The 24,689-nt window shown below is 42.2% G+C and overlaps 3 protein-coding genes and 2 non-coding genes across 5 annotated transcripts; 2 read left to right on the forward strand and 3 right to left on the reverse strand.

Annotated features, from left to right (window-relative positions):
- Window positions 1-1,421: 1,421 nt before the first annotated feature.
- Window positions 1,422-3,506, reverse strand: LOC141000871 (Golgi apparatus membrane protein TVP23 homolog A-like). The gene is made up of 7 exons (XM_073471753.1): window positions 3,447-3,506; window positions 2,666-2,748; window positions 2,170-2,314; window positions 1,953-2,042; window positions 1,746-1,874; window positions 1,532-1,660; window positions 1,422-1,448 (listed from the first exon to the last, which is right to left on the reverse strand). The coding sequence occupies exons 1-7, from the start codon at window positions 3,504-3,506 to the stop codon at window positions 1,422-1,424; spliced, it is 663 nt and encodes a 220-aa protein (XP_073327854.1).
- Window positions 3,152-3,224, reverse strand: trnar-ucg (transfer RNA arginine (anticodon UCG)). The gene has a single exon. It is a non-coding gene; the product is annotated as a tRNA-Arg (tRNA).
- polg (polymerase (DNA directed), gamma) lies at window positions 3,448-12,643 on the forward strand. Its single transcript, XM_073471909.1, has 24 exons — window positions 3,448-3,485; window positions 3,962-4,018; window positions 4,144-4,741; window positions 4,890-5,085; window positions 5,221-5,388; window positions 5,524-5,670; window positions 5,806-5,885; window positions 6,000-6,182; window positions 6,339-6,481; window positions 6,572-6,695; window positions 6,780-7,004; window positions 7,114-7,216; window positions 7,511-7,594; window positions 8,021-8,134; window positions 8,220-8,380; window positions 8,475-8,528; window positions 8,627-8,744; window positions 8,849-8,984; window positions 9,220-9,466; window positions 9,558-9,680; window positions 9,827-9,995; window positions 10,311-10,519; window positions 10,625-10,785; window positions 11,907-12,643. The coding sequence occupies exons 3-24, from the start codon at window positions 4,170-4,172 to the stop codon at window positions 11,993-11,995; spliced, it is 3,606 nt and encodes a 1,201-aa protein (XP_073328010.1). The 5' UTR covers window positions 3,448-3,485; window positions 3,962-4,018; window positions 4,144-4,169; the 3' UTR covers window positions 11,996-12,643.
- Window positions 11,996-22,857, reverse strand: fanci (FA complementation group I). The gene is made up of 38 exons (XM_073471908.1): window positions 22,783-22,857; window positions 22,551-22,650; window positions 22,383-22,455; window positions 22,108-22,238; window positions 21,479-21,632; window positions 21,284-21,341; window positions 20,663-20,704; window positions 20,401-20,524; window positions 20,222-20,307; window positions 19,990-20,122; window positions 19,830-19,907; window positions 19,599-19,735; window positions 18,707-18,887; window positions 18,513-18,600; window positions 18,267-18,397; window positions 18,121-18,191; window positions 17,889-18,003; window positions 17,643-17,765; window positions 17,325-17,393; window positions 17,136-17,237; window positions 16,859-17,050; window positions 16,187-16,308; window positions 15,932-16,093; window positions 15,385-15,564; window positions 15,122-15,288; window positions 14,961-15,031; window positions 14,624-14,740; window positions 14,496-14,547; window positions 14,276-14,403; window positions 14,011-14,076; window positions 13,783-13,879; window positions 13,466-13,650; window positions 13,069-13,125; window positions 12,923-12,982; window positions 12,703-12,777; window positions 12,432-12,527; window positions 12,206-12,307; window positions 11,996-12,069 (listed from the first exon to the last, which is right to left on the reverse strand). The coding sequence occupies exons 2-38, from the start codon at window positions 22,641-22,643 to the stop codon at window positions 12,007-12,009; spliced, it is 3,981 nt and encodes a 1,326-aa protein (XP_073328009.1). The 5' UTR covers window positions 22,644-22,650; window positions 22,783-22,857; the 3' UTR covers window positions 11,996-12,006.
- Window positions 22,858-24,469: 1,612 nt separating this feature from the next.
- trnar-acg (transfer RNA arginine (anticodon ACG)) lies at window positions 24,470-24,542 on the forward strand. The gene has a single exon. It is a non-coding gene; the product is annotated as a tRNA-Arg (tRNA).
- The last annotated feature ends 147 nt before the right edge of the window (window positions 24,543-24,689 follow it).

Raw genomic sequence — 24,689 nt, forward strand, 5'->3', positions numbered from 1 at the left:
GTTACCATCTCCTTGTCAAAGCCTTACAGTAGGCTATTGTAAGTTCAGACAAGTGGATGCAAGAAAATGATTTCCCGCCCAATGTTTTAAACAGGGTAAATACGGGAGTGAGAGCTCCTGATGCATAAAACATCTTTGTGATCTGAGGCATTTGTATGTGGCAAGTGATGGCTGGAGAGCTCAGGGGCCACGGCCAAGAGCAGCAGGCTGTGAACGGTTCCCTCCAAATCTGTACGGTCAGAGGACAGTGTCACCAAAAGCACTTTTTAATGTAACAAACCAAACTGGAGACAGATTAAAAGACATTAAGCTCTTTTTTTCCATGTTTGCAGGAAATAATGTCAGAGTATAAGACACATGACGGTTATAGTTAAGACAACCCCATTGTCTCAGGATTTAATCCCAGTGCCTGGTGATTAATCATAGACTTATGAGGTGTATGCTTTCTGATGCTCCCACTACATTCCTGTTTGGGGATAGGCAACAATAGGACATTGAATAAAATGATGAAACAGGACGAGATCAAACTGGCAGGAATGAATAGCCAGACTGATTTGTAAATACAGATTAATGAAAGTTAATGACATTTGAGTGAGAATGTAATCTGCCACGCACAAATTACTACCTCTAAAATGAAATTTCTCACCTAATAGACAAACAAAACAAAAAAGTTTCGAATTAACAAGTTAGTTTGAACGTTTAAATCACTCAGACGAAGTTGTTTTGTTGTTCCCACTCTTTTGTCTGCTTTTGCTCATGTTTTTAATCCTTCAGCACTGAAGCACACATGCCACAATGTGTAGGCCTACTGCAAAATACAAATATCTTCATTTCAATCAAACTTTAATGGTCGTTTGTTTGTTAAAGTATAACGAATGCTTCACACTGTATCTGAGGTGCCGTCCGTGTTCCCTGGTGAAACTTTTAGGGGTGTTCTGGGACAATATCAATCAAAGAAAACTGGCTTCACTGGAGAGTTACACCCTGTCTCTTATGTTTAAGAGGTAATAAGTCTAGTTTAGGGTCCTTACGTCAGATTAACCCTGTGTTTTATTGTAGGTCATGGAGCCACGGAGATCTTTACTTAAAGCGGTGGGAAAAAAACCTGTACATCACTGAAAACTAAATGCTTTTTACTGATTTCAATGAATTAACTCGCAGAGAAAATGTGTATAATGCACTTATCTTTTATTGACATTGACTGATCCATGGGCAACATGTGAAGTGAACAGTCAGCAGCATAAGGCATGCACAGGGCACACGGCCGTTCAAGTAGATGCAGCTTGTGGACACTTTTGGGGTTGAGGCAGCCCTCATCCATCCTGCCCTCTGTCTCTTTCACACACACAGAGACACACATGAAAAAAAACAAAACAGAAAAGCACAGCAGAGTGGGCTGTATGGGTGCAGGAGGTAGTTCTTCACAGTATCCCAAAGATGATGTCTGGCTGGAAGAGGAGAAATCATTTGTGAGTTTATGTCAGATTTGATTGAATGCTGCACATGTTTCACGCTGCAGTCAGTCACTCACACGCTGCAGGAGGTGCTGTCCCGTGAAAGAGCTGGTGTCTGGGGGCTGGCCGTCCTCTCCCCCCGCCTTGCAGCGTAGGTAACCGTAGAGATTTGCCGCTTGGAGGGAAATACTTGCCACCACAAGTGACTGGGGAAGACAAACAGATGAATTTAGGTATGAGATCTCCACAGAGCATTTCTAGAGGCATGCACACAAGCAACATGGGTCTCACCAGCCATTTAATCTTCAGGGAGAAGAGGGAGGTGAAGAAGAAGAATATCCATATAAGAGGACAGATGATGAGACCCAGCCAGAATATCCTCGCCTCTGCCTCTGTCCCAATGTTATTACCCCGAGAAGACTGCACACACATAGCAATAACCCAATGTTAATGCTCCAAAAATGCTCTGCCATACTCACAATAACGAGAGTGTCTTACTTTTTTGGCCTCAAACACCCAGAGGCTCTTTCCATCATCATCAATCTGATTCCACCAGCGCAGCCCCACCAACAGCCGGCCAGTCACATTCTGAAAACACAGGATGAAAGTGAGTTTGGTGGAGTGAAAGAAAAAAAGGGGTTAAACTACTGAGGGGAGCAAGAAAAGAGTGGCGAGGCGTTGGAAAGTGAGGGGACCTAACAGCTTGACCTCTCACCTTCACAGACCAGAAGTCAAAAGAGAGCAGAGTGATGATCAGGACGAAACACGGCGCGAAATTCTCGCTGATCCAGTCGCAGAGCAAATATGTGACAATGGCAACCACACGGAAGAACAGGTGGAAAAAGGAGGCGAGGGGGTGTCTGAAATCAGATGCACAGGGTTACAGATGATGGAGAGACTAAAAAAATGCAAAGTCAGGCAGGAAGAGTCGACTTTGATGTACAGTAAATCTGCAGGCTGTGATTTCCTCTGATGATGTGTGTAAACATAAAATCATATGGGATATAACTGAAAATCAGTCATAGCTTTTAGACTGTATAACAGAGCATCATTGGTCCTATAAAGTTTTTTTTCTTTAAATTCCACATTATAACAAGTTGGAAAAAAAAAAAATCTCCCAGCTGGCTGATATCCCTGCTGATTGTATACTAATAAAAACAAAAATAAATGAGTTTGTGAGACATGATAGATAGCCTCCCCCTGCAGTGCACCTTATGACTGCGCTTCTCCGCGCCCTCTCCTGCTCGTCAGCAGCAAAGTCCAGCTCCACATCCTCCGTGTCGTCCGCCATCGCCTGACGAGAAGCAAAGACAAAAAAAACACACAGCAGGACAAAATCATGCCACACCATCCTCTCCGATACAAAGCAGGCACAACACACAGTAGATACAGCTAGAGGCAGGTAGAAAATACTCATCGGTTTCATGATTGTGAATGTTAAAACCAAGCGAGGTACCATGTAGGGGAACGCGTAGCTCTATTATAGGGCTGGAATAAGCCAGGTGTTGCAGTGAAATAGGACCGACAGTGCCTTCTCAGAAACTGCATCCACATCAGGAAGCGGGGATTAAATGGAAAAATAAGGGGTAAAGAAAAAAAAAAATACCATGAAATGAAATGGCCTTGCAAATATCAGTGTGGTATGGTAAATGTGTATAAGGTATTTAGATGTCGCTACAGGATTTAATCAAAAAGAGCGACCGCGGCAGGACTCGAACCTGCAATCTTCTGATCCGAAGTCAGACGCCTTATCCATTAGGCCACGCGGCCCGCCGATATACTTCACCCGCAACATACCACAATTTATACATGATTAAGTGTATTTATACCCAAGATGTTGTGGATAATGTAAGGTTACGTTTGCCCGCTGTCGTCCAACGTCGTGTTCAACCAAACATTTGTTTGTATTCTTAAAAAAACAAATACATTCCTCCACACCGCCTGGGGTCGCTAACGCCGCGTGTTGCTGTAGCTTCAGCCCCACAACATCACCCTGGGTCGTCCTCCTCGGTGGGTAGCAAACATGCTAAGGTAACACTCGCATTCGCTCATTTTGGATTTTAAAACATATTTTAGTTGATTACTTTGACGTTTTACTTGATAACACGGATCGGGTGCGGCGTCTGTTTTGGCTTGTAGCGACGTCCAGCTACCAAATTTAGGATTAAACAGTTAATACGTAGTTTGATGGCTCACACATGGAGGCGAGCATGGGTCAGATGTTATGACTTTAAATAGTTGCTTTATTTTATTTAATTCATTATTAAGTCAATTAAAGTAGTAGCTAGCAGTATTGTCTAACATTTATGCTACTGTAGGTTAAGCTAGCTAACTAACTTGTTTTTGGTGTAATTGTGTGAAATATCAAAGTGTTTTTACCTCCTCGTCCTCAATAATGTGACCAAAATGTGTGTCGGCATGGACAAATTAAGCCACTTAACAATGTTACACTAGAAAAATACACATTATAACATAAAATCAAACATGCATCTGTATCTGTTATGCAGGCGTGGGGAGTAATGGATTACATGTAACGAGATCACGTAAACAGCATACACAAAAAGGTAAGATGTATCGTAATTAGATTACAGATACATTATACCCTGATGTTATGTCAGTATCTTGTCCCAGTCTGGAGCTAAGCCTATCATGTCACAGTGTTGATGTTGTTGATGTTTATGTCTTCCAGCTGGACTGTGAGGTCTTCATGAGGTGATGCTGCATGTGCTGCGCTGTCCTCTGCAGAGGACTCTCATCCCTCCACAATGGAAGTGTCTCCGATCCCTCTACTCCACCAAGCCTCAGTCCCTTCAGGGCGAGGACTCCGCAGAAACCCGCATGAACCCCCTTAACATTCAGATGCTTTCGAGGAACCTCCACAAGCAGATCTTCAGAGGCCTTGAACCAAAGTGCAGAGAGGAAGATGTGCAGCGCAGCATCAGGCACCTGCAGAAACACCAGCTGTGGGGGAAGGAAACTTCCCTGTTGCCCGATGTGGAGCTGAATCTGCCCAAGATGTACGGCGAAAATATTGATGAGCACTTTCGTACCTTGGCCCAGACGCAGAGTCTGCCCTACCTTGAGGCTGCGAACGAACTGCAGTTGGCTGAGCTCCCTCCTATGCCGCAGGAATGGAGCTGGGAGGTTGGCTGGACACGTTATGAGCCCAACGGGCAGAGTCAGAAGGTTGATTTCCCAGGGGAGTCGGCACTGGTGTTTGACGTGGAGGTGTGCATGTCGGAGGGGAAATGTCCCACACTGGCTGTTGCTGTGTCTCCCACTAACTGGTGAGGAACGAGCAAGAACTGGAAAGATAGTGTGAAGGGTAGAAATGCACTGACGGGGAGGATCGATTAGCTTCTGTTTATTGTTTCGTTATGGGTTGTTTTGTTTATTAGGCAGAGGATTTTAATGTGTATGGTTCTCCCCTGCTAGGTATTCCTGGTGCAGTAAGCGTCTAATTGAAGAGCGGTACACCTGGTCAAATCAGCTGGACCTATCCAACCTCATACCACTGGAGACACCCAGAAACTCTGTCCGGCCGCAAGGTGGTCGCTGGAAGGAGAGGCTCATAGTGGGCCACAATGTCAGTTTTGACCGATCTTTCATTAAGGAGCAATACTTGCTAAAGGTAAAATGTTCAGAGGGTGGTGTGTTTCCATCAACTCAGCTTTCCAACACCTTTTTCTTACTATTGTATTGAGTCACATGCCTTCGCATGACTTAAGTTCATGTACAGAACAAAGATGTGTTTTCTTTCCTACAGGGCTCTAAGGCGCGCTTCATGGACACCATGAGCCTTCACATGGCCATCTCTGGGCTGACTGGGTTCCAGCGCACACTGTGGATGGCCAATAAGATGGGTAAAAGGAGGGGTCTTCAGGAGGTCAAGGAACACATTAAGAAAGCTGGACAGAAAAAAGATGGCCCAGCGGTTTGTGTGCTTTTATTCACCATATTTCAGCTACAACGTGCAGTGTTAGTGATAACGTTGCATCTTCAAGTAGGGTTAGTTATTTGACTTCTGTTACCAGTGAAACCCGCCATGACATTATGTGTTTGTGTATAGATTGGCTCCTGGGACTGGGTGAATATTGGCAGCATTAATAACCTGGCTGATGTCCACGCTCTGTATGTGGGAGGGGAGCCTCTGAAGAAGGAGGCCAGAGAGACCTTTGTGAAGGGCAGCATGATGGATGTCAGAAACAACTTCCAGGTCAGAGATTCGTAACAAATCCCATGTGAGATTATCAGTTTTTATGGGCCATATTTATATATATTAGCAGGTCTAAATGACGTGCGTTCATCATGAAGTAAAGACAAATAATGTGGGCTTTGCTGACCTCTGCAGGAGTTGATGCAGTATTGCGCCATGGATGTTGAGGCCACGCATCAAGTCTTTGCAGAACAGCTTCCACTTTTCATGGAGAGGTTAGTAAATCCTAACCCGCAAACATTTTTAGTTTACGCTTCTATGTATTGATTGTTTAGCTAAGAGTATGATATTACTTTGTTCACCATGTCTCTTTTTTTTTCTTTTCCAAGGTGTCCTCATCCAGTGACATTTGCAGGAATGCTGGAGATGGGCGTGAGCTACCTTCCTGTCAATCAGAATTGGGGCCGTTACCTGGAAGACTCTCAGGACATTTACGAAGAGCTCCAGCGAGAGATGAAGAAATCTCTGATGGCTCTAGCGGATGACGCCTGCCAGCTGCTGCAGGGCGACAGGTGAGAAAAGCAGCTATTTATTTCTGACTGATTATTTAAATTTAAAGTGTATGTGAAGGTAAAATGAAATATAGAATTATGCATAATGTACAGTTTCATAACTCCAAGGTATAAATATGTAAAAATATGTATGTTAATGTTTGTTTTTAACTTAAGATACAAAGAAGACCCCTGGCTGTGGGATCTTGAGTGGGATGTGCAGGAGTTCAAGCAGAAGAAAGTGGCAGCCAGCAAAAAGAAAAGCGCCAAAAAAGAAGCAGAAACAAAAGTCGCTACTCCTCTTCCAGACTTGGATGAAGGTACATTCTTCGCTGCTTTACAACAATAATAGGAAAACGTGTTTTAAAAACAACAGATGAGATGATTCAGCTGTGTTGTCGTGACATAAGACCCAGGTCCACCCTCTGAAGAGGAGATGGAGAGCCCTTGCCCCAGCAGGCTGGCTGTGGAGAAGCTGAAGGAAACAGTTAATCGACTTCCTAAGAGAAGGCAACATCTGCCAGGACATCCAGGGTAAGATCCACCTCAAGCATCAGAGAGTCGTCCAATATTTAGTATCTTTCAATAACCATTTCTCTCTCTCGCCTTGTCCTTCAGGTGGTATCGTAAGCTTTGTGAGAAGATGTCTGCGGAGGACAGCTGGTCACCTGGAGCCAGCCTCATCAGCCTGCAGATGAGAGTGACTCCTAAACTGATGGGTCTGATGTGGGATGGTTTCCCCCTCCATTACGCAGACAAACACGGGTGGGGATACCTGGTACCCGGACGCAGGGATAACCTGGTGTCTCAGGAGGAAAATACAGGGCCTGTGTGCCCACACAGGTTTGTAATACACTGTGATTACATCCTCAAGATATCGGCTATTGATTATTTAGAATTACACAGCATAGGATATGTGTTGGGTTTGTTAAAGCATTGTTTTGTCCCACAGGGCTATTGAGAGTGTTTACAGGGAGTATTGTGAGCAGAACAGCAAAGAGCGACCTGAATATCCGGATGACCTCGTGTGGACAGACAGTGACGTGTGGAACAAGGTGCGTAGGCTCATAGTGTCATATACCTTAGCTGTGTAGTGTTTACATAAATATCCATAAATATACAGTTTACAAATCATATAGAAGAAGTGTTTATCATAACTTTAGATCAAGCCAAAACAACAAAGTAATCTTGGTGATTGTCTGCACTCGTCTGTCGTTACAGACGAGAAAAAAAAAGGTGTTTAGGTGTTGGTGTTTAATCAGTGCTATGGATCATTATCAGGTCCATGGCCTCTTGAATGATAGAATATGTATCATGACAGAGGTGGGTTTTTTTAACTTAATCTCAAGATGGAGGAGTTTGGTTCCACGGAGAGTCTGTCAGAGGAAAATGGAGTCAGAGTGATGAAAAATGGGGCGAGGAAGAAAAACGGGGTGAGTGAAATGGTCGTTCTATTTATTCTGTTTTAATCTAGTATGTATGCACAGTTGCAGATAAAGGTTAGGCTACAATAATTTTATCAGTATGATACTCTTTGTAGAATTAGATTCCAGTGGTGGCTACGTAGGATTGTTTCTGACTCGTGTGTTTGAAACATTTCCAATCACTACAGGCCGCTGTAAAGTCAAAATGTATTGTACAAAGATCAGTGGAATCGGTTCCAAAAATGTTTATTTGTCTGCTTTAATCCATAATTGTTGGCATTAGCATTTCACAAACAACATTTTCACAGTGGTCAGGTGCCACCCAGGTGATGACGACCTAGAATATGACTACAGACATTTTGTATTCTACATGTGTTTCTTGTTTCACTGTGCTGAAATTGAACATCAGTTATTGTGTTTTGTTTTCTGACATAGTCCAAAGATCCAAATGACGTCTCGGCAGAAAATCAGTGCCATTATCACCATGGAAACGGCCCCTACAACGATGTAGATATCCCAGGGTGCTGGTTTTTCAAATTACCCCATAAGGTGAGTGTTTTCAATAACTAGCATTGGCACATTGTTGCTTCAATGATTCATTTTCATCGTTTGACTGTGCCTGTGTGTGTTTCAGGATGGTAACGACAACAATGTTGGCAGTCCTTTTTCAAAAGACTTCCTGTCTAAGATGGAGGATGGTACTCTCAGTGCAGGAAGCAGTGGAACCAATGCGACGCGAGCTCTGGAGATCAACAAAATGATATCCTTCTGGAGGAATGCCCATAAACGTATAAGGTAACATCAGTTTCCATTATAAATTGGATAATCTCAGCTCTGTCAGGCATGAAGATGATGAATACCTTTTTTTTTTTTTTTTGTCTCCTCACAGCTCTCAGATGGTGCTGAGGCTGCGAAAGGTAGAGCTTCCTCGGATTGTCAGCAGGTCTGTCTGGTATATCAATAGCTATCATGTATTTATTGATCAACCATGTGGAGAGGATAAGTCTCTACTGTACATAACAACCTTTCTGTCTCCCGTAGACACAAAGAGTTTGATGAAGAGGCCCAGTACGGTGCCATACTCCCTCAGGTCATCACCGCTGGAACGGTGACGCGTCGGGCTGTGGAGCCAACGTGGCTGACTGCCAGTAACGCTCGGGTAAGAGTCAGAGCTGACGAGGACAAACTGCACATCACTTAGCATTCATCAGAAGCCAGTCATGAAGTTTTGTTGGTATGGTCTGTTTTTTGTGGTATCCACAGCGGGATCGGGTAGGCAGTGAGCTGAAGGCCATGGTGCAGGTACCTCCTGGATATCACCTGGTGGGAGCAGATGTAGACTCTCAGGAGTTGTGGATTGCTGCTGTGCTTGGAGAGGCTCACTTTGCTGGCATGCATGGTGAGATTTGTCCCTTTTGAAATCTTGTATAGGCCTTAATTAAACACCATACAATTAAAGCTGTAGAAGACAGTCCATTCCTTATCTGCCATAAGCTGTGTGTCCATCCAACTTCTAATTACTAATGAATGACCTTAAAATGTGCATAAAAATATGTTGTTGTAAATACGGCCATAATCTGAATATAGAGCATCTGATGTTGACTGTGTTCATCTCATGTCTCTGCTGGGTTCAGGCTGTACAGCGTTTGGCTGGATGACCCTTCAGGGGAAGAAGAGTCAGGGCACTGACCTGCACAGCCGCACTGCTGACACTGTTGGCATCAGCCGAGAGCACGCCAAGGTGTTCAACTATGGACGCATTTATGGTGCGGGACAAGCCTTTGCTGAAAGGCTGTTAATGCAGTTCAACCACCGCCTCAGTCAGGAAGGAGCTTCTAGTAAAGCCAAGCAGATGTACGCCTTAACAAAGGGCGTACGCAGGTACATTCAACAAGCTGAACAGTTGTTTGTTTGAGGAACGATTTTAGTTGTTTGTGCAAACTTGAGCTCCAGTGTTTATATGTCTTGTCAGATACCATCTGACAGATGAGGCTGAGTGGCTGGTCAAGGAACTGTGTATTGACGTGGAGAGGGAGGAAGATGGAAGTGTCTCTCTGCAGGAGTTGCGGAGGATCACCAGACGGGCCTCGCAGAGGTGAGGGAGCAAGTAAAACATCACACGAACATCCACAGTCTCTTGCTTTTTTTAAATTAGCCCAACATATTCTCCCACACCATCTCAGTAGCTCTGTTCATTCCTTTCCCTCTGTCTCTGGTTGTTATGTTCCTGACACCCCTCAGCTCTCGGCGGAAAAGGTGGGACATGGTCGACAAACGTCTGTGGTCCGGAGGTACGGAGTCAGACATGTTCAATAAGCTCGAGAGCATTGCTCATTCAGCCCAGACGGCCACTCCTGTTCTTGGATGCAGGATTAGCAGAGCGCTGGAGCCCAAGGCAGTTAAGGATGAGGTGAGGCAGTGCTCATCAGTGGGGACAGACTTGCATAAATCTAATCAACAAAAGCCTTTTTTATTAGTCTAATTCTGGAGATTCATTGTAAGAGATGTTTATTGCCCTTAGCCAAGGGCCCACTTTGTCATTAAGGGAAGGCTAAGTCCTAAAATCTAATTATAAACTGTTCTGAAGAGGAAATTCTTAGCATAGAAATGGCCGTTCTTTCCTAAATCATGAATAACACATCTTGCTTAAGAGCCCTAACTGGTTGAGGTCCATTGTTACTGCTAATGGAGGCTCTGAGACTAAGACGTTGCTTTGTTTTCTCAGTTTATCACGAGCAGAGTGAACTGGGTGGTGCAGAGCTCTGCAGTGGACTACCTGCACCTGATGCTGGTGGCCATGAAGTGGCTCTGTGAGGAGTACGACATTGATGCCCGTTTCTGCATCAGCATCCATGACGAGGTGCGGTACCTCGTCTGCAGCACAGACCGCTACAGAGCAGCGCTGGCAATGCAGATCACAAACCTGCTGACGAGGTCTGATCACAGCTTAGTATTTATCCTTCCCTGTCAAAAATATCCACCCTAGAACAGGCTGTAAACTTGAGACTTTTTCTGATTGTGTGCTTGTGTCTCCTGCAGGAGTATGTTCGCTCATGCGTTAGGCATGCAGGACCTTCCTCAGTCGGTCGCTTTCTTTAGTTCAGTTGACATTGACCAGTGTCTGAGGAAGGAGGTCAACATGGACTGTGTGACCCCGTCCAACCCCACAGGTCTGGAACGGAGATACGGCCTGCCACCTGGTGAGTTCTGCACACCACCATCAGCCTTTATTTTTATAGATAGACTTGTCTCAATAGCAATTGTGTGCATGTATAATATGTAAATATGAAACACCTTCCACAAATACAAATAACTAAACTCACAAAAATATTTAGCAAATATAAAATGGATCTGGAAATACAAACAGATTCCACAAATAAGAGAATATTGTGTGTAAAATACAAATCCACAAGCTTAGAATTAAGATCCACACCTTTTCAATAGAAAGTAGATTCACAAATGTCTGTTTGAAAGCTGTATATGTTAGGAACATGACACAAATGCTTTTCATGTATATGTAAATGAATGTATTCATGGATCTATTTTTATATATTTAAGTTTTGATTTAGTTTTTTTAATATTTGCAAAAAATGAGTTTACATTTGTGGAAGGTGTTTTATATTTACTGACCACACATCTGCACACAATTCTCGATTTGTTCACACAAATGCATCTTTTTTCATACATATAACATGCAGTGTGTAACTATTTGAAATAAAAGTGCACGAACTCTAACTTTGAGGGTACCTTAAAGACATGAAAGTCTTACTAGAACCCCAAATATATCCACGTGTAGTACAAAATTAATATATATCAAAGAAGCCATTTTACATTGTCTGTGACTGGTTGATTTGTACTGCATTACACATTCTTGTGTGAGCTGGCCACAAGAGTAAAAAAGAGTACTGAATGAATCGAAAATGTTGACTAAAACAGTGTATATAAACGATTTTTATTTTAAAACAAAACAGCACTTATAATAATGCCTGAAAATCTCTTCAGGATGAAATTACGTATATTGGAAACCAAAGATTGATAAAGTAGGGTCATCTTAAGTACGTAGTTCTGTAATAACAACTATACAATCTTTAAATGAACAGTGACCCTTATATTACCAACAGAGCAGCTTATTCATCATGAAGTCATCCTGAAAAAAGTCAATTTACTCCTTGACAACTCTTTAAATAATGTAAAACAGAAATGACAGTGTGACACATTCACCATGTTTAGAAATACATGTCATATGCAACATTTCTTTTGAATAAAGTGATCTACAGGAACATAACCAAGTTGTTGAACAATGTGTGCAAACTTTCCATAGGTGAGGCTCTGGACATTTACCAAATCATCAGCATCACTAAAGGCTCTCTGGACAAAAAAAGTCAGCAGTCGGAAGAACCTAAGAAATGAGGAGTCTTTGCTCACGGCTTTCTCTTCTTCTGTTTGGGTTCTTGTGTCTCCTCTACGTCTTGTGACTCTGTGGTCTGAAAGGAAAAAGAAACAGACACTTGGATCCTACCTTGCAGGAGCGAAGGGGGGAAAACTATGGCACTGTGAATGTGTAAGGACAGACAGAAAGGAGTTTTGGAGCTGCTAGTTTCAGTGTGAGATTACACTTACCTCCTCATCGTTATCCTGCTCCTGCAGGGCTGCGTCGAGAGTGGTAGCGTTGATGCGGAAATCTCGGGAGGTGCTCAGCTTCATGTACTGCATCAGATTTACCTGGACAACAACCGATGTTGGTGAAACACTGTACGAGTGGTCTAACAGATGATACAGTACTGATGGTGTTCAGGGAGCTTTGTGTTTTCATCGATCTTTACAAGTCTCTTTATGTCACACATACCTTAGATTTTTTTGAGAGTGTGATGAGGTATTTTTCATACTGCTCGATGCTGAAGATTAAGTTCGGGATGCCTGTTGTCTCTCGCAGAAGTTTTGCCTACCAAGAGAAAAATAAAAGGATCGATCATCAGATTTTTTTTGAGGCTTAGAAGCTTTGGGTTGTACAGTGTATATACACTCTTATTGATTTAATAAATAAACAGAAAATGTAAATGTCTTGTTATAAATCAATCACATTAATCATTATAATCACAGGAGATAAATGTTCTGACCGAGGTAATAGTGTTCCCTTCATTCCTCTTCTTTTTCTTCTTGTCATCTGCACCACCACCACCGTTTTCTCCACTCTAAAACATAAAACACATTTTATTTTTAAACTTAAATACTCCTTCTCAGGGTGGAAATTTCATAACCAGAAACGGCACAGTCATATTTAGAGAATATTATTTGTGTGAGAACTTCCAAACATGTTAAAACTGGAGTGTGGTCTACCTGTGCGTAAATGATGAAGGCGTAGCACTGTGGTGTTAGGTGGGAGCCGGACAGCTTGACCTACACAGAAAACACCAGATCAGCATGACATCATCGGGACAAGAAGATACAAACAGAGGAGAGGAACAATAACACATGAGACTCACCAGCTTCTCAAAGCGTGCAGGCAGTGCAACGGGCTGGTTTGTACACACCTGGATGTACTAAAATGACAAAGGGAGAAACAAATGTCACGCTAGACAAACTTCAGGGTTTGTACAACTTTTTAAGAGTAAATTCAAGCATTTTTTAAGCACTTTCAAGATACCAAAACCAAACATTTCCAGTCTCTTGAAGCCTGTATCATCAAATCTTCATTGTTAAAAATGAAATTGCGAAAAAAAAAGCCTCACAGAATTCTTTTGTCCACAACAATCGATATATAAAAACTGTGAAAAATAAGCATTTTTCAAACTTTCAAGACTCTATGAACCCTGACATTTCCCAAACTTTACATTAATACTTAGATCACAGTTTTACAATACAGAGTATAGAGATACGCACATATTTGACGAGGGTGGTGAGGATGTTGTATGTGCGAGTCAGTTCTTTCAGCAGTGTGATGGTGCAGTTGCCAGGCAGCAGGGATGTCTGGACCAGCTCGTTTAATGCCGTCAAAAGAGTCCCCAGCTGCAGTGTCACAGCTTTCTCTATTGGATCCTGCTGGCCTGCAGTCTGGGTGGCCTCACCTGCACGTCAGGAACGTTAACATCACAGAAGTTTTAGTACTGTGGCCTGACAAAGATGCATTTCTTCCTCGTGTCCCCTCTGAACTCTCACCATTAATCTAACGTGAGCACCTGTGTGAAAAGGTTTCTTACCAGAGCCCGATTTGTCAGAGGGTGTCTGGCTTTTCTTTCTGGCAATCAGCCAGTCCACTTCATCAAGCACCCTGTCCACCTGCGACAGGACCAGCAGCTGTGGCAAGAGATTAAAAACGATGACGAAGATGACGATGGTGATTATGGGGAGCACACTGCGCAAACAGATTCAGAGTGTCACTGGAAATCAGAGGCCTCCAGTTACACAAAAAAAAAAACAACACTCACTGCTGCAGTGGTTACAGTCTTCGGGTTCACAATGGCAAAGTGAGAGTGTTCTTCCACCTCCACATCCTGAGCATAAAGACAGAAAAAGCAGAATAAAAGCTTGTCAAAAAGTGGCAAACCAGTATTGACTGAAATGCTAAATAATTGTCACTGACTGCTGCCAAATGATAGCTGTGGATTGCTGTTGTAAAGTATCAGTCCAGGGTGTCTTGAAGCTTTTAACAAACGTTTTAAGAAACACAACGTAAAGTATGTTTGTGTGTACCCTATCAATATCTCCCCGTTGGCTGTGGATGTCTTGGCAGAGCTCGAGCAGCAGGCTTACAGGACTCTTATAGAGAACATGCTGGTTGAAGAGAAGAGAAAGCAGGCCTTTGGAGAACGCTGCATCCTCTAAAACAGAGAAATAAATAAACAGACCTCAGAACACACCTTACCCTACTGAACCCAACATGGCGACAAATATTAGGTCAGCTGTCACTCACCAAAACTGGTCTCCTTGCAGATTTTCACAGTCCACGTGATCATCTGTACAAACTGAAGATGTAGATGTGTGTTAGTGGAACAAGTACGACTCCATTTATCCTATGAAGTGCAGTTAGGGTAGACCTACCTGTTGGGAGGAGGGCTTCAGCTGGCGGGAGAGCACAGTCAAGATGCTGACCAGCAGCTGAGCCTCTTTGCTGTTAAATTCATCCTCGCCGCCACTTAACTGTGTGAACAGCGCCCTCTGTTGACGGGCAAAGGAAATTGGATTTTAGTGTAGATGCTCAGATGGGGTAGAACATTCCTCACCCTAAGCAAAACACTGCTGTCTGAAAAAAATCAAGTAGGTTTATATCTGACGCTTTAAAGGCTCCTGGTACAAAACTGACACATTCTATCATAAAAGTCAGGTTTCTGAAACAGGTTAAAGTAAAAATAACTTAATACATTCTGTGTAGATGCACCTGAAACTGTCGGATGTAAAAGAAGTTCATCTCAGCGCCATCATCTGACTCGTCATCTTCCTCTGAGGTGTCTGCAAGAAACACAAAATGTGATGAATTCCTGCATACTGTTTAGCTGTAAAATGTAAACTTCACTGCTGTTACAGTGTGAAAAGTCTGACCCATGGTGGAGAGGAGCTGGGCCATCCTGTCTGGAAAGCGCTGTTGGCATGTCGTGAAGATCCTGAGCAGACCTTCCAGACACAGTTGGGAGAGGCTGGAGCGCTTCTCCTTTTTCCCTGCGTCCTCCACAACACTCGGGATGTTGGTGTAACGCCATATCAGCACACTGGGATGACAGTTAAATAAAGACAGATCTCTCATTGGTTATAGAAAATAAAACCAGGAACAGTCAAACTGAATGCTTAGGCCTCGGTTCACCAACCTTGTCATGTCACAGAGGAAGCGGAAAGTTCTGTCTGTGTTCTGTCCATCCGGGCCGTCCGTGTGTCCAGTTTCCTCCAGCTGCTGGATCTTCTGTACAGCCACGCTCACTGCATAACGCACAAAATCACCACTGGAGCGAAGCACCGAGAGAGCCTCCTCTCTGCTCTGAGCACTGTCTCTGAAAGACAAAAAGCAACATTTGACAATTTTTTTAGTGTTTCAGTGTTGTCAATACTATTCTTGATTAATGTATACTTGTCACACATTTTCTGGAGACCAGTTAGCTTTTAGCTCATCCAGTTTGCTCAAAACTTGTAACGTTTTGATAAATGCTAAATAAAAGTGTATTTGTTTACTGGCTACAAATTGCAAACCAGTAAAGCCATGCAAAACAATTAACTAAAATGAGTGCATTTCCCAATGAGTACAGTATTTTAAAAGCTGTTTTCAGGTGATTTAATTTCATAAAATGTGATGTTTATATTCAGACAAAACCAGTAAGTGTACCAGTAATCCATGTAAGGGTAAGCATGGAAAGCATTTACCTGAAGAGCGCAGGGAGTAGAGTTGATATGAAGCCCAAAGACAGTAAACTGCGGGGGGTCTTGTGTGAAGGTACTCGACCTTTTCCGGCTTTCTCCTTCAGGATCTCAGACAGCTTGTGGTAGCGATTGAACAGCTCCATGAGCTCCTCGAAGCGGCTTTTACTGCCGTAAAGTACACAAAAAAAAAAAAATCACAAATCTAAATACATGAATGCAACACGACGCCCTCACCATACAAAACAAGATAGATGTTACCTGTAGTTGGCTTGGATGAAGTTGTACTCCATGAGGACCTCATACACTCCCATCACCAGCACAGCGTAGATATTATTCTTCACCCCAACACTGGATCCCATGGAGAACTCAGCTGACTTGTCCTGATCAACACATAGACAGTATATATGGCTTCAGATGATGCTTCCAGTGTCACATTATTAACGGGCAGGGGTAGAAATAGAGCTGCGACGATTTGTCGATTGAAAGATAATTAGATGCCAACTAGTTTAATCATTTCGTAAATTTTTCAAGCAAAATAACAAACATTTGCTGGTTCCAGCAGCTCCAGGATTTTACACTTTAGAGACCAAACGACAAACCGATTGCAGTCCTAAGAGGAAAGCATGGAAGCTGAGGATCACTGGCATTACAGTACAAGTGATGAACATTTCAAAATAAAAATACAGTGTTTATTTGTTTTCTTGCACATGTCTAAGCTATATTTCCTTCAACCAGACTAATCTTTTTATTAAAATCAAAAACTGTCAGTGCCTCTCATTTTACAGCCGTGTGCAGGTCACCATCACACTTAATCAGTAAGAGAACATTGAAATGTTATGCAGGTCATGTTGGGAGGATTACTCCAATGTACAATATATACAATGTATACAGTTCAGTGTACAGTTTACAGCTCCTGTCTTGAATGCATACCAGTTCAAAGTCCTCCAGTTCACTCTTTATCATACGTCTTGTCATGCTCTCTAGGATTGTCTTAAGTTCAGACTGGTATCCTTCTTCCTCCTCCTCATCATCGTCATCGCTGTCGTCAGTGTTGCGGTTGGTTGATTGCCGCATGTTCTGCAGCCACAGCAGGCAATGCACAGTACAGCTCACCAGATGGGCCTGAAGGAGGACAAACATTATTTATAGCAGCCATTAACACAGCAAACACCCAGGCACAATAATGCTACAAAGCAGACGAGCATACCAGCGGCTCCTGGAGGTAGACTTGGTCTCCGTGAGCTGTGATGCACGGTTCCAGCTTCACTGGGGGCAGGAGGTCTTGTTCAGGCTCGTAGTACCGCCTCAGCTAAAGATACAAAGACATACAGCTGTCTACATTATAGATATTATGATAACAAGGCCGTTATAATGAACACAGTACGCACACACATACCTGTGAGAAGAGGGTCTGCATGATGGAGCTTGCAAGTTGAGAGTTGCGACGGAGAACATCATAGAAACCCTGAAATAGGTGAGAATTTGCTTTGTCAGTATAAAACATATCTTAACACACCCTAAATGTTAATCACACCACGAATGTTGAAGAGTTACTTTTCATAATTTTGTCTACAGTTAAAAGATTTATATACAGTATAAGATGCTCCAGATGGCATAAAAGAAATTGTGACTAAGCTAATCAAGACTATCAATCATGGCTAGTAATTGTTAAATTAACAACTAGTAAATATGGCATTAAAAATAGAGCTCTAACCTCATAGAGCATGAGGCGCACATCAGCCTGCTGGCCAAGGCAGCGACGCAGGCTGCTGAGGATCTCCAGACAGAACGCTTCGTTTGCAGCAGAGTTGTAACGAGAATGAACGTCCACTTGAACCTATTTTCCAGAGTTCAGGCAGACAGTTACTACATGATAGACTGTGTTAAGGGTTGCACATATTTCCACTGCTGCAGGTGTTTTCAAGCATATGAACTGCATATAGTCCAACTGGAACTGTACCTGACTAGACGAGATTGCCTGGCTACACTGGCTCGACGCCAAGCTGCCCAACACTTTGAAGTTCTTCAGCAGCAACAAGAAGCCGGTCACTGCAGACTTCCTGCCATCCAGTTGGCTAGTAGAGATACATGTATGGGAGGAGAACAGTGTTTTCAATTACTGTTAATCTCAAATGTGTTAACAAAAGCATGATTCATCATCTGTACTGATACAGAGCAAAGCAGTACCACACCTGGAAAACATGGCCTTGCGTAGAACCAGAATCAAAGCATCTTTCAAGGACATGCTGACTTTAAGCAGGGGCTGGAGATCAAACAGAGAGGAACTATTAAACAACGGAAACATCATCTCTGTTTAAGCGTTTGTCTCTTTAGGTACCTGGACAGCTTTTAGTAGACCCTGAACCGTGGCCAAGGGCAGGTATGACAGGTGGTCAAATGTCTCTGTCACCTTGGAGGATGACTCAAGGAGGATCATGGGAGCAGAGACCACAATGTCAGAGAAAAGGTCTGATGATACAGAAACAAAAACAGGAAAAGAAAAGACGGAAAATTAACATGTATTCTATATCTTGATTGATTAATAGACACTGGTGTACATCTGAAAGTTGGGACTAATCATTACCTAAGTAATGACTGACAGGCGAGGCTGTCTTTGTGACCAATCGATTCAAGACCTGCTCCAGTATCTCTCCTCTGATAGGCTCGTGCATCTGTCGCAGAAGAACAAACACACTCCGGTGAGAAAATACAATACAAACATGCAGTCAATTACCAGTCATTTATATTGTGGTTATTCTATAATATAAAAAATGTTACCTTAAAGCCCTGTAAAAGCACTTGTCCTCCCAGTTTACATGCCTGCTGAGCAGGGGTCCGGGCTATGGTAGAAGACCCTTCTGTGGTCTTGCCAAAGGGTCCAGGTTTGGGTCCAAACGCATCCATAAGGAAGAAGCCCAGCTGCACCAGCCCCTGGGTTACATGATCCCAACCAAACACACTGCATGGGTGGAAGAGTAGAGTTCATGGGAAGAAGATCAACTACAAATACTGAGTTCATGACAGATGTGAGATGTGCATCTTCACTTTATACATCTCAATTATTTTTCACAAACAACCATCTTTTATCACTCTTTGCCAGACAACACAGGAAATACAGAAAAGACCAAAAAGAAAACTAAACTTTATTGTGGAGAAACTCTGTTTACTCACAGTGATCATGATTCTGATGAAATATTATAATTAGGGTTACCATTATCCATTAACTGTTTGTTTTTTCTTGGGGAAATCTTTTAAAGTCGGCTAATTTAAATTTCTCTGATCATAATGTCTCTAGTCCTATTCCAGGTTGTCAAATACTGACACTTTAGATTGGTGATGCATGACATCAGCAGTCTCTGTGAATTTATAACCTCAATAAACACATTTAATGGTCCGAGCAGTTAAATCTTCCAGGTCACGCTGACCTGCATGGTCAACGGAAACCCTGATTGTAATGATTTAAACTCGGCAAATTTGCTACCTCTTACTTCAGAATCTTTTTTGTTGTTGTTAAAACTTGTACAAATACACACAATCACAATAATACATCTGTATGTGTGAATCTCAGGCAGTCCACGTGGTATTTAGCTACATTGACAGAGGGATAAGCCCTTTTCGCTGTTAGAGCAACACATTTCCAACACACTTAACATTGTCTTGATTCTCTGACCTGTTCTTTACTGTGTCCAGTATCATCTGAGCCACACTGCAGTGTCCAGGCAGCAGGTCCTGCAGGAACTTTGACCCCTGCTGCAGCTGCTCGTCCTTGAAGCTCTTGATGATTGCCCCTTTCAAAAGGTCAAACACCTGCCCAAATCAGGGAGAGGAGATGAAAAACAATAAGTGAGCAGGAAAGATAAAATAATATTAAAATGAGTATACAGAAAAAAAGGTGTCTCACCTGCTCCTCATAACGCTGGATGCGAGCCACTGAGAGCATCAGGGCAACACTGAAAGGGCACAGGTCCCCATAAGATGTCTGTAGAAATTCAATTCAAGATTTATGGCAAACTCTAAATTACAATAGTCACAAAATAACTGACAGATGAGTTATACGTAACCTTAAAGCTTTTAAGGAATTCTCTCCCGAGTTCATGGTCGAGTCGTATGGCAAAGACTATGTGGAGGATTGCAGTGCCCTCCACGTGCCTTAACTGGTCCTGTGGGATGGACTGAACCTCTAGATCCAAGCTTCTGAGAAAGAAACAGCAAAATCATCAGTAAAGAGAAAAAAAGGCAGTAAGATTTAGAGTAAACATATTTTATGCCACTTGCAGTTTATGAGCCACTCACTCTCCATCTTTCTGCTCTTCTTCCTGGCGAACGTCTTGCTCCTGAAAATAACTGATGATTCCATCCAGGACCTGTTTCTTACAACCCTAACAGACACAGTGCAGGGCAGACTTTTAGATCATTAAAAAAAGAGGAACTTGATTACCTGCTCCTGATAATCAACATGCTGGTACACACACCTTTGCAGATAAAAGCAGCAGCTGATAAACCAGAGGTGGGATCTCCTGCAGATCCAGTTTGGTGAACATCCTCAGGACTTTCTCCACCAAAAACCGCAGCTCCTCTGATGACAAGGGCACATCTCTGGATTTAGGCAGCACAAGAAGAAAATTAAAATTGGGTAAACCATTGTGATATCAGTGTGAACACATAAAAAGGGAAAAGATAAGGTACTGCAATAAACAAGCAAGAATGTGATGGTCTGATAGTCAAAGGTCTTACCTGAACATGGTTGTCAGGTGGATAACACATTGTGGGTCCCATCTGAATGGAAAAAAAGGAATAGATAAGTACATTCAACAACCACTTTTAATGTTTGTAAATGATCCATATCTAGGGGTTTATGCGTGAATATTTCATCTCCATGAGGGGCGTTGATGCGACCTCATTATCATATATGCCTTGTCAAAAAATCACAGTAAAGACCTCTTTCAAAACTCCACCACTTACTAGCATTTGGAGTAGCTCCACAAGATATACATCCTAGTTGCCAAGGCAAAAATATGACATATCTTAGCTTGATGACCTATACTCATACTATACTCTGGTAGGAAAGCCATAAATTACACACATTATACATCATTTGACATTTATGCTATATGGCAACCAATTTTAACCAATACAGAGAAAATGTGCACGACTGATATTTTAGTTTTGTACTACTGACCCAAAATTATACGCAGTTAACTTTTACTTTCATCCCTGATAATCATTAATTATTATTGATAGCCAAATTTAACCGAAAACTCCCTATTAATGTTGCATGAAGCACTACAAAACGAAAAATTGCATATTTATATGAACACTGTACACATAGCTGTTTGAAATATGAGATGTTCTCACCTGCTTGAACAGAGGCTGTTGATCAGCTGTTTCTTGTATTCCTCGCCACTGAGTTCACCTGAAGTTATGATAAAATAACAAGCAACCACAACAGACAGAAAATCATCACCTTTTAACATCTGCACTCTCATTAAGATGTTGATGTTTTTGATATAACTTATAATAGAGTTATTGAGACTGGTAATTTGCACTAACCTTTGCCATAAGACAAGGCTTCACAGGCTGAGAGGGCAGTAAGTACAGTAGGAAAGAGCTCCAGGGATTTCCCACTGCCCATCTTTCCCACCTTAATGGCTTCAACGAAAATGGATGCCAGTTGTGCAAGAGACGGTCCGGACAGCGTGTGAGTCTGTGTATAACATTTGCAATGCAAAATGGTAATTAGACAGACAGGACAAGGGGTCACAATGTGTAAAAATATGTCTGCCATTCAAATTGCTATGCTGATGGGAAAAGAGAACTGAAAAAACTGACTACAATTCAAGAAAATTAATAAAAAATAAAGGGAAAAGATGTAGACACAAGATCAGAAATCAAGTAGCCCCAAATGTTTAACAGTTTAGTTATTAAAGTCATATTGTATTAACCCATGTCTCACATCTTCATATCTGAATAGCATTAGGCATCGCAGAGAGTTCACAGCAGGTTGTTATTTTAAGAGTAATGCATTTGTTACCCAGTACAACCACAATCCTGCCAGTTTCTAGACATTACTTGATTATACACCTGCTATTACCTGTTGCTGCTCTTTCACGGAGGAACATTTGTCATTAGATACCCTAAAAAAGCATCACGATCAGACTTTTTTTCTTGGTTTTTTTTACCTCCAGCATCAGTAGCCCAATGATATCAGCCGCCACCTCAGTCTGAAGATCCCCAGACTCACACAGAGGGATGCAGTGTTGATAAACAAGAAGTCTGCGGTCTGATCCTTCAGTGGAATTGGGCGGAGAGCCTTCACACAAGAGCAACAACTTTACTTTTAAATGTACAGGACACCATGTGTGATATTGAAAACAATGCAGGTCATTTATTAATAAGTTTAATGACTCTGCATGGAGATATATAACAGATTGTGATTATAATGATGAGGGCTCACCTTTGAATATGCCTTTAATCGTGGCCCCGACCTTCTTTCCCTTTAGTGCCCCATTGGTAATCCCAGAGATTAGCTAAAAAAAAAAAAAAAGGAGATGATTTAGGGGGAAGTACTTTATAAGCAACCTGACAGAAAATGTGTTCGACTAAAGTGACAAAATAACATTACCTGGTCATTAGTAAGGGAGGACAGGTACTTCTGAAGCTCGGCAGTGCTGTTTCGATCTGACAGTGAGATAATTGTATCCATATCAGCCTTCATGATGAACCTGCAGACAGACAAAAACACAGCTAGCAAGAAATCCTCATTTGTTGACAACCTCAGCAAGCGTATTGTTACAGTAACCTTCGCTTAAATGTTTAATTTGGGAAAACAAAAGCGCACAAATGAAACGGGTTACCTCTGCTTATCGTCCGGCCAAACGTGATATTGGACATTCAGTTTAATTTGGCGAGCTGTTTCGTAAACAGACACAGTCAAGCTTCAGTAACGCTTTCATAATATGTGGCGAATTTCCCGCCAGTGGACACTTCCTGTTTTCGCTTCCTGGTTGCCACGTTCTGCTCACAGTATCCCACATTACGTTATTTGATATTCATGCCAGCACAACACTCAACTGTACGGTAAAATACGTGTAATAACATGCTATACGTTTAGGTTTGACGTGAAAGTATTCAGTAACTTAACGCTGTATCAACTGTTGTATAATTGCTAGTGAAAGCCATTTAGTAGAAAAAAACCTGATTTCTGCAGATCTGGCAACCCCGTTTACGCAGCACGCCTACAGACGTAACGTCAGTCAGCCAGCCGGGTTGCCACTAACAATATTCCCCCAAATTTAATGATATCAGCCTGAAAATCACAGGACTTATCTGTTGTGGGGAAAGAAGTCAGCAGTGTGAATTTGAAAGATGTGTGAGCCTCCTTTCATATTGAACAGAGGGGGAACAGTATCTGATTGTAATAATCAGGGTGTCTGACATGTGCCCGCTCTCTGGCAGTGTTTAATAGCCTAATTACAAATAATCAATGAGTTAAAGTAGAGAAACCGCAACAATCTTATAAAGCAATCCTTTATAAAGCAATCCTTTAACCCTCTAGGCGCCAAAGTCGCATTATTGCGACAGGCAACATTGCTCATTAAAACAGCCTGTATCTTTAAATCTACTGCCTTGTGCTGTTACTGCTTGCTACCACTAGATAGCCAATAGATTCAGCTTCAATCCTGACGTCATTTGGGGGTGTGTTTCTATGCAAAATACCTGAGAAAAAAAAGTTTGAAACCCGACACCGGCTGTCGGAGCGGCAGCGGCTAAGCGGGCAGAGTGGGAGAGGAGAGAGCCGCGGAGCGGTGGCAGAAGTGTGCTGGACAGATCGAGAGACAGATAGCGATTTTTGTAATAAAAAACAAAATGCCCAAAAGACTTTACAGTGTGGATGAGGTACTTGCACAGATCTTTGCTGATCGCGATTCAGAAGGGGACGATTTGCCCTCTGATGACGATCGCTCGTCAGAGACGAGTGACTGACGATGCTGCAGCTGCAGACACTGTCACACAAGCAACACACGCTGATCACTGCGAGAGTTTTCTTTTCTTTTTACAAGTTAGATTAGGACATTTACTCCTATCAGATTCCTGTTCACTTACTCTGAGGATGAGAGGATGAAAAAAAAAAAATCTACTGTGTAAATATGTTCAGAATTCCGTTTTACTGACTTTTACCTGGTGACATACAAATTAGATTAGTAAATTTACTCCAATCAAACTCCTGTTCCTTTATTTTGAGGATGAGATGACAATATAAATATTTTTTTTCTGTGTAAATATGTTCAAAAATCAGTTTTACTGAAAGTTACTTTCAGTCACCTGGTGACGTCACAATATGCAAATTAGATGATTAAATTTACTCCCATCACAAACTTTAGGTCATTATGAATATTTTTCTCATTTACACTATGAATTTATCTCTCATCACTTCCAAGCTACAGCCTTTTGAAATCTTACAATCCAAACGGAATATTTTCCTAAATAAACTCTGGCGCCTAGAGGGTTAAATTGGTATGCGGCGACACTGGTTTACATCACGGGCTAGTGGCGCAATGGATAACGCGTCTGACTACGGATCAGAAGATTCTAGGTTCGACTCCTGGCTAGCTCGATCTTTTTCTTTATCTGGAAGACTTGACGACGATTCCTGTGATATCTAATTCAAATTCCACATAATAGATTATTTTGATAATCATTTTGATTCATAATGTAAATACACGGCGATTTAAACTGTTATAGATCATTCACCAGTGTTTAA

This window comes from Pagrus major, chromosome 8 (genome assembly GCF_040436345.1).
Source record: "Pagrus major chromosome 8, Pma_NU_1.0".
Taxonomy (NCBI): Eukaryota; Metazoa; Chordata; class Actinopteri; order Spariformes; family Sparidae; genus Pagrus; species Pagrus major.

Coding starts and splice junctions, on each gene's coding strand:
- LOC141000871 (XM_073471753.1), bottom strand. CDS start 3,506: ATGAGCGAATGCGAGTGTTACCTTAGCATGTTTGCTACCCACCGAGGA. Junction 2,043..2,169: donor TTGACTTCTGGTCTGTGAAG/GTGAGAGGTCAA, acceptor CTGTGTTTTCAG/AATGTGACTGGCCGGCTGTT. Junction 1,875..1,952: donor GGGTGTTTGAGGCCAAAAAA/GTAAGACACTCT, acceptor ATGTGTGTGCAG/TCTTCTCGGGGTAATAACAT.
- polg (XM_073471909.1), top strand. CDS start 4,170: ATGCTGCATGTGCTGCGCTGTCCTCTGCAGAGGACTCTCATCCCTCCA. Junction 7,005..7,113: donor GGGCCTGTGTGCCCACACAG/GTTTGTAATACA, acceptor TTTGTCCCACAG/GGCTATTGAGAGTGTTTACA. Junction 9,467..9,557: donor TTAACAAAGGGCGTACGCAG/GTACATTCAACA, acceptor ATGTCTTGTCAG/ATACCATCTGACAGATGAGG.
- fanci (XM_073471908.1), bottom strand. CDS start 22,643: ATGAAGGCTGATATGGATACAATTATCTCACTGTCAGATCGAAACAGC. Junction 15,032..15,121: donor CCAGCTCCTCTCCACCATGG/GTCAGACTTTTC, acceptor TGTTTCTTGCAG/ACACCTCAGAGGAAGATGAC. Junction 13,126..13,465: donor TCACCACCCTCGTCAAATAT/GTGCGTATCTCT, acceptor TTGTCATTTTAG/TACATCCAGGTGTGTACAAA.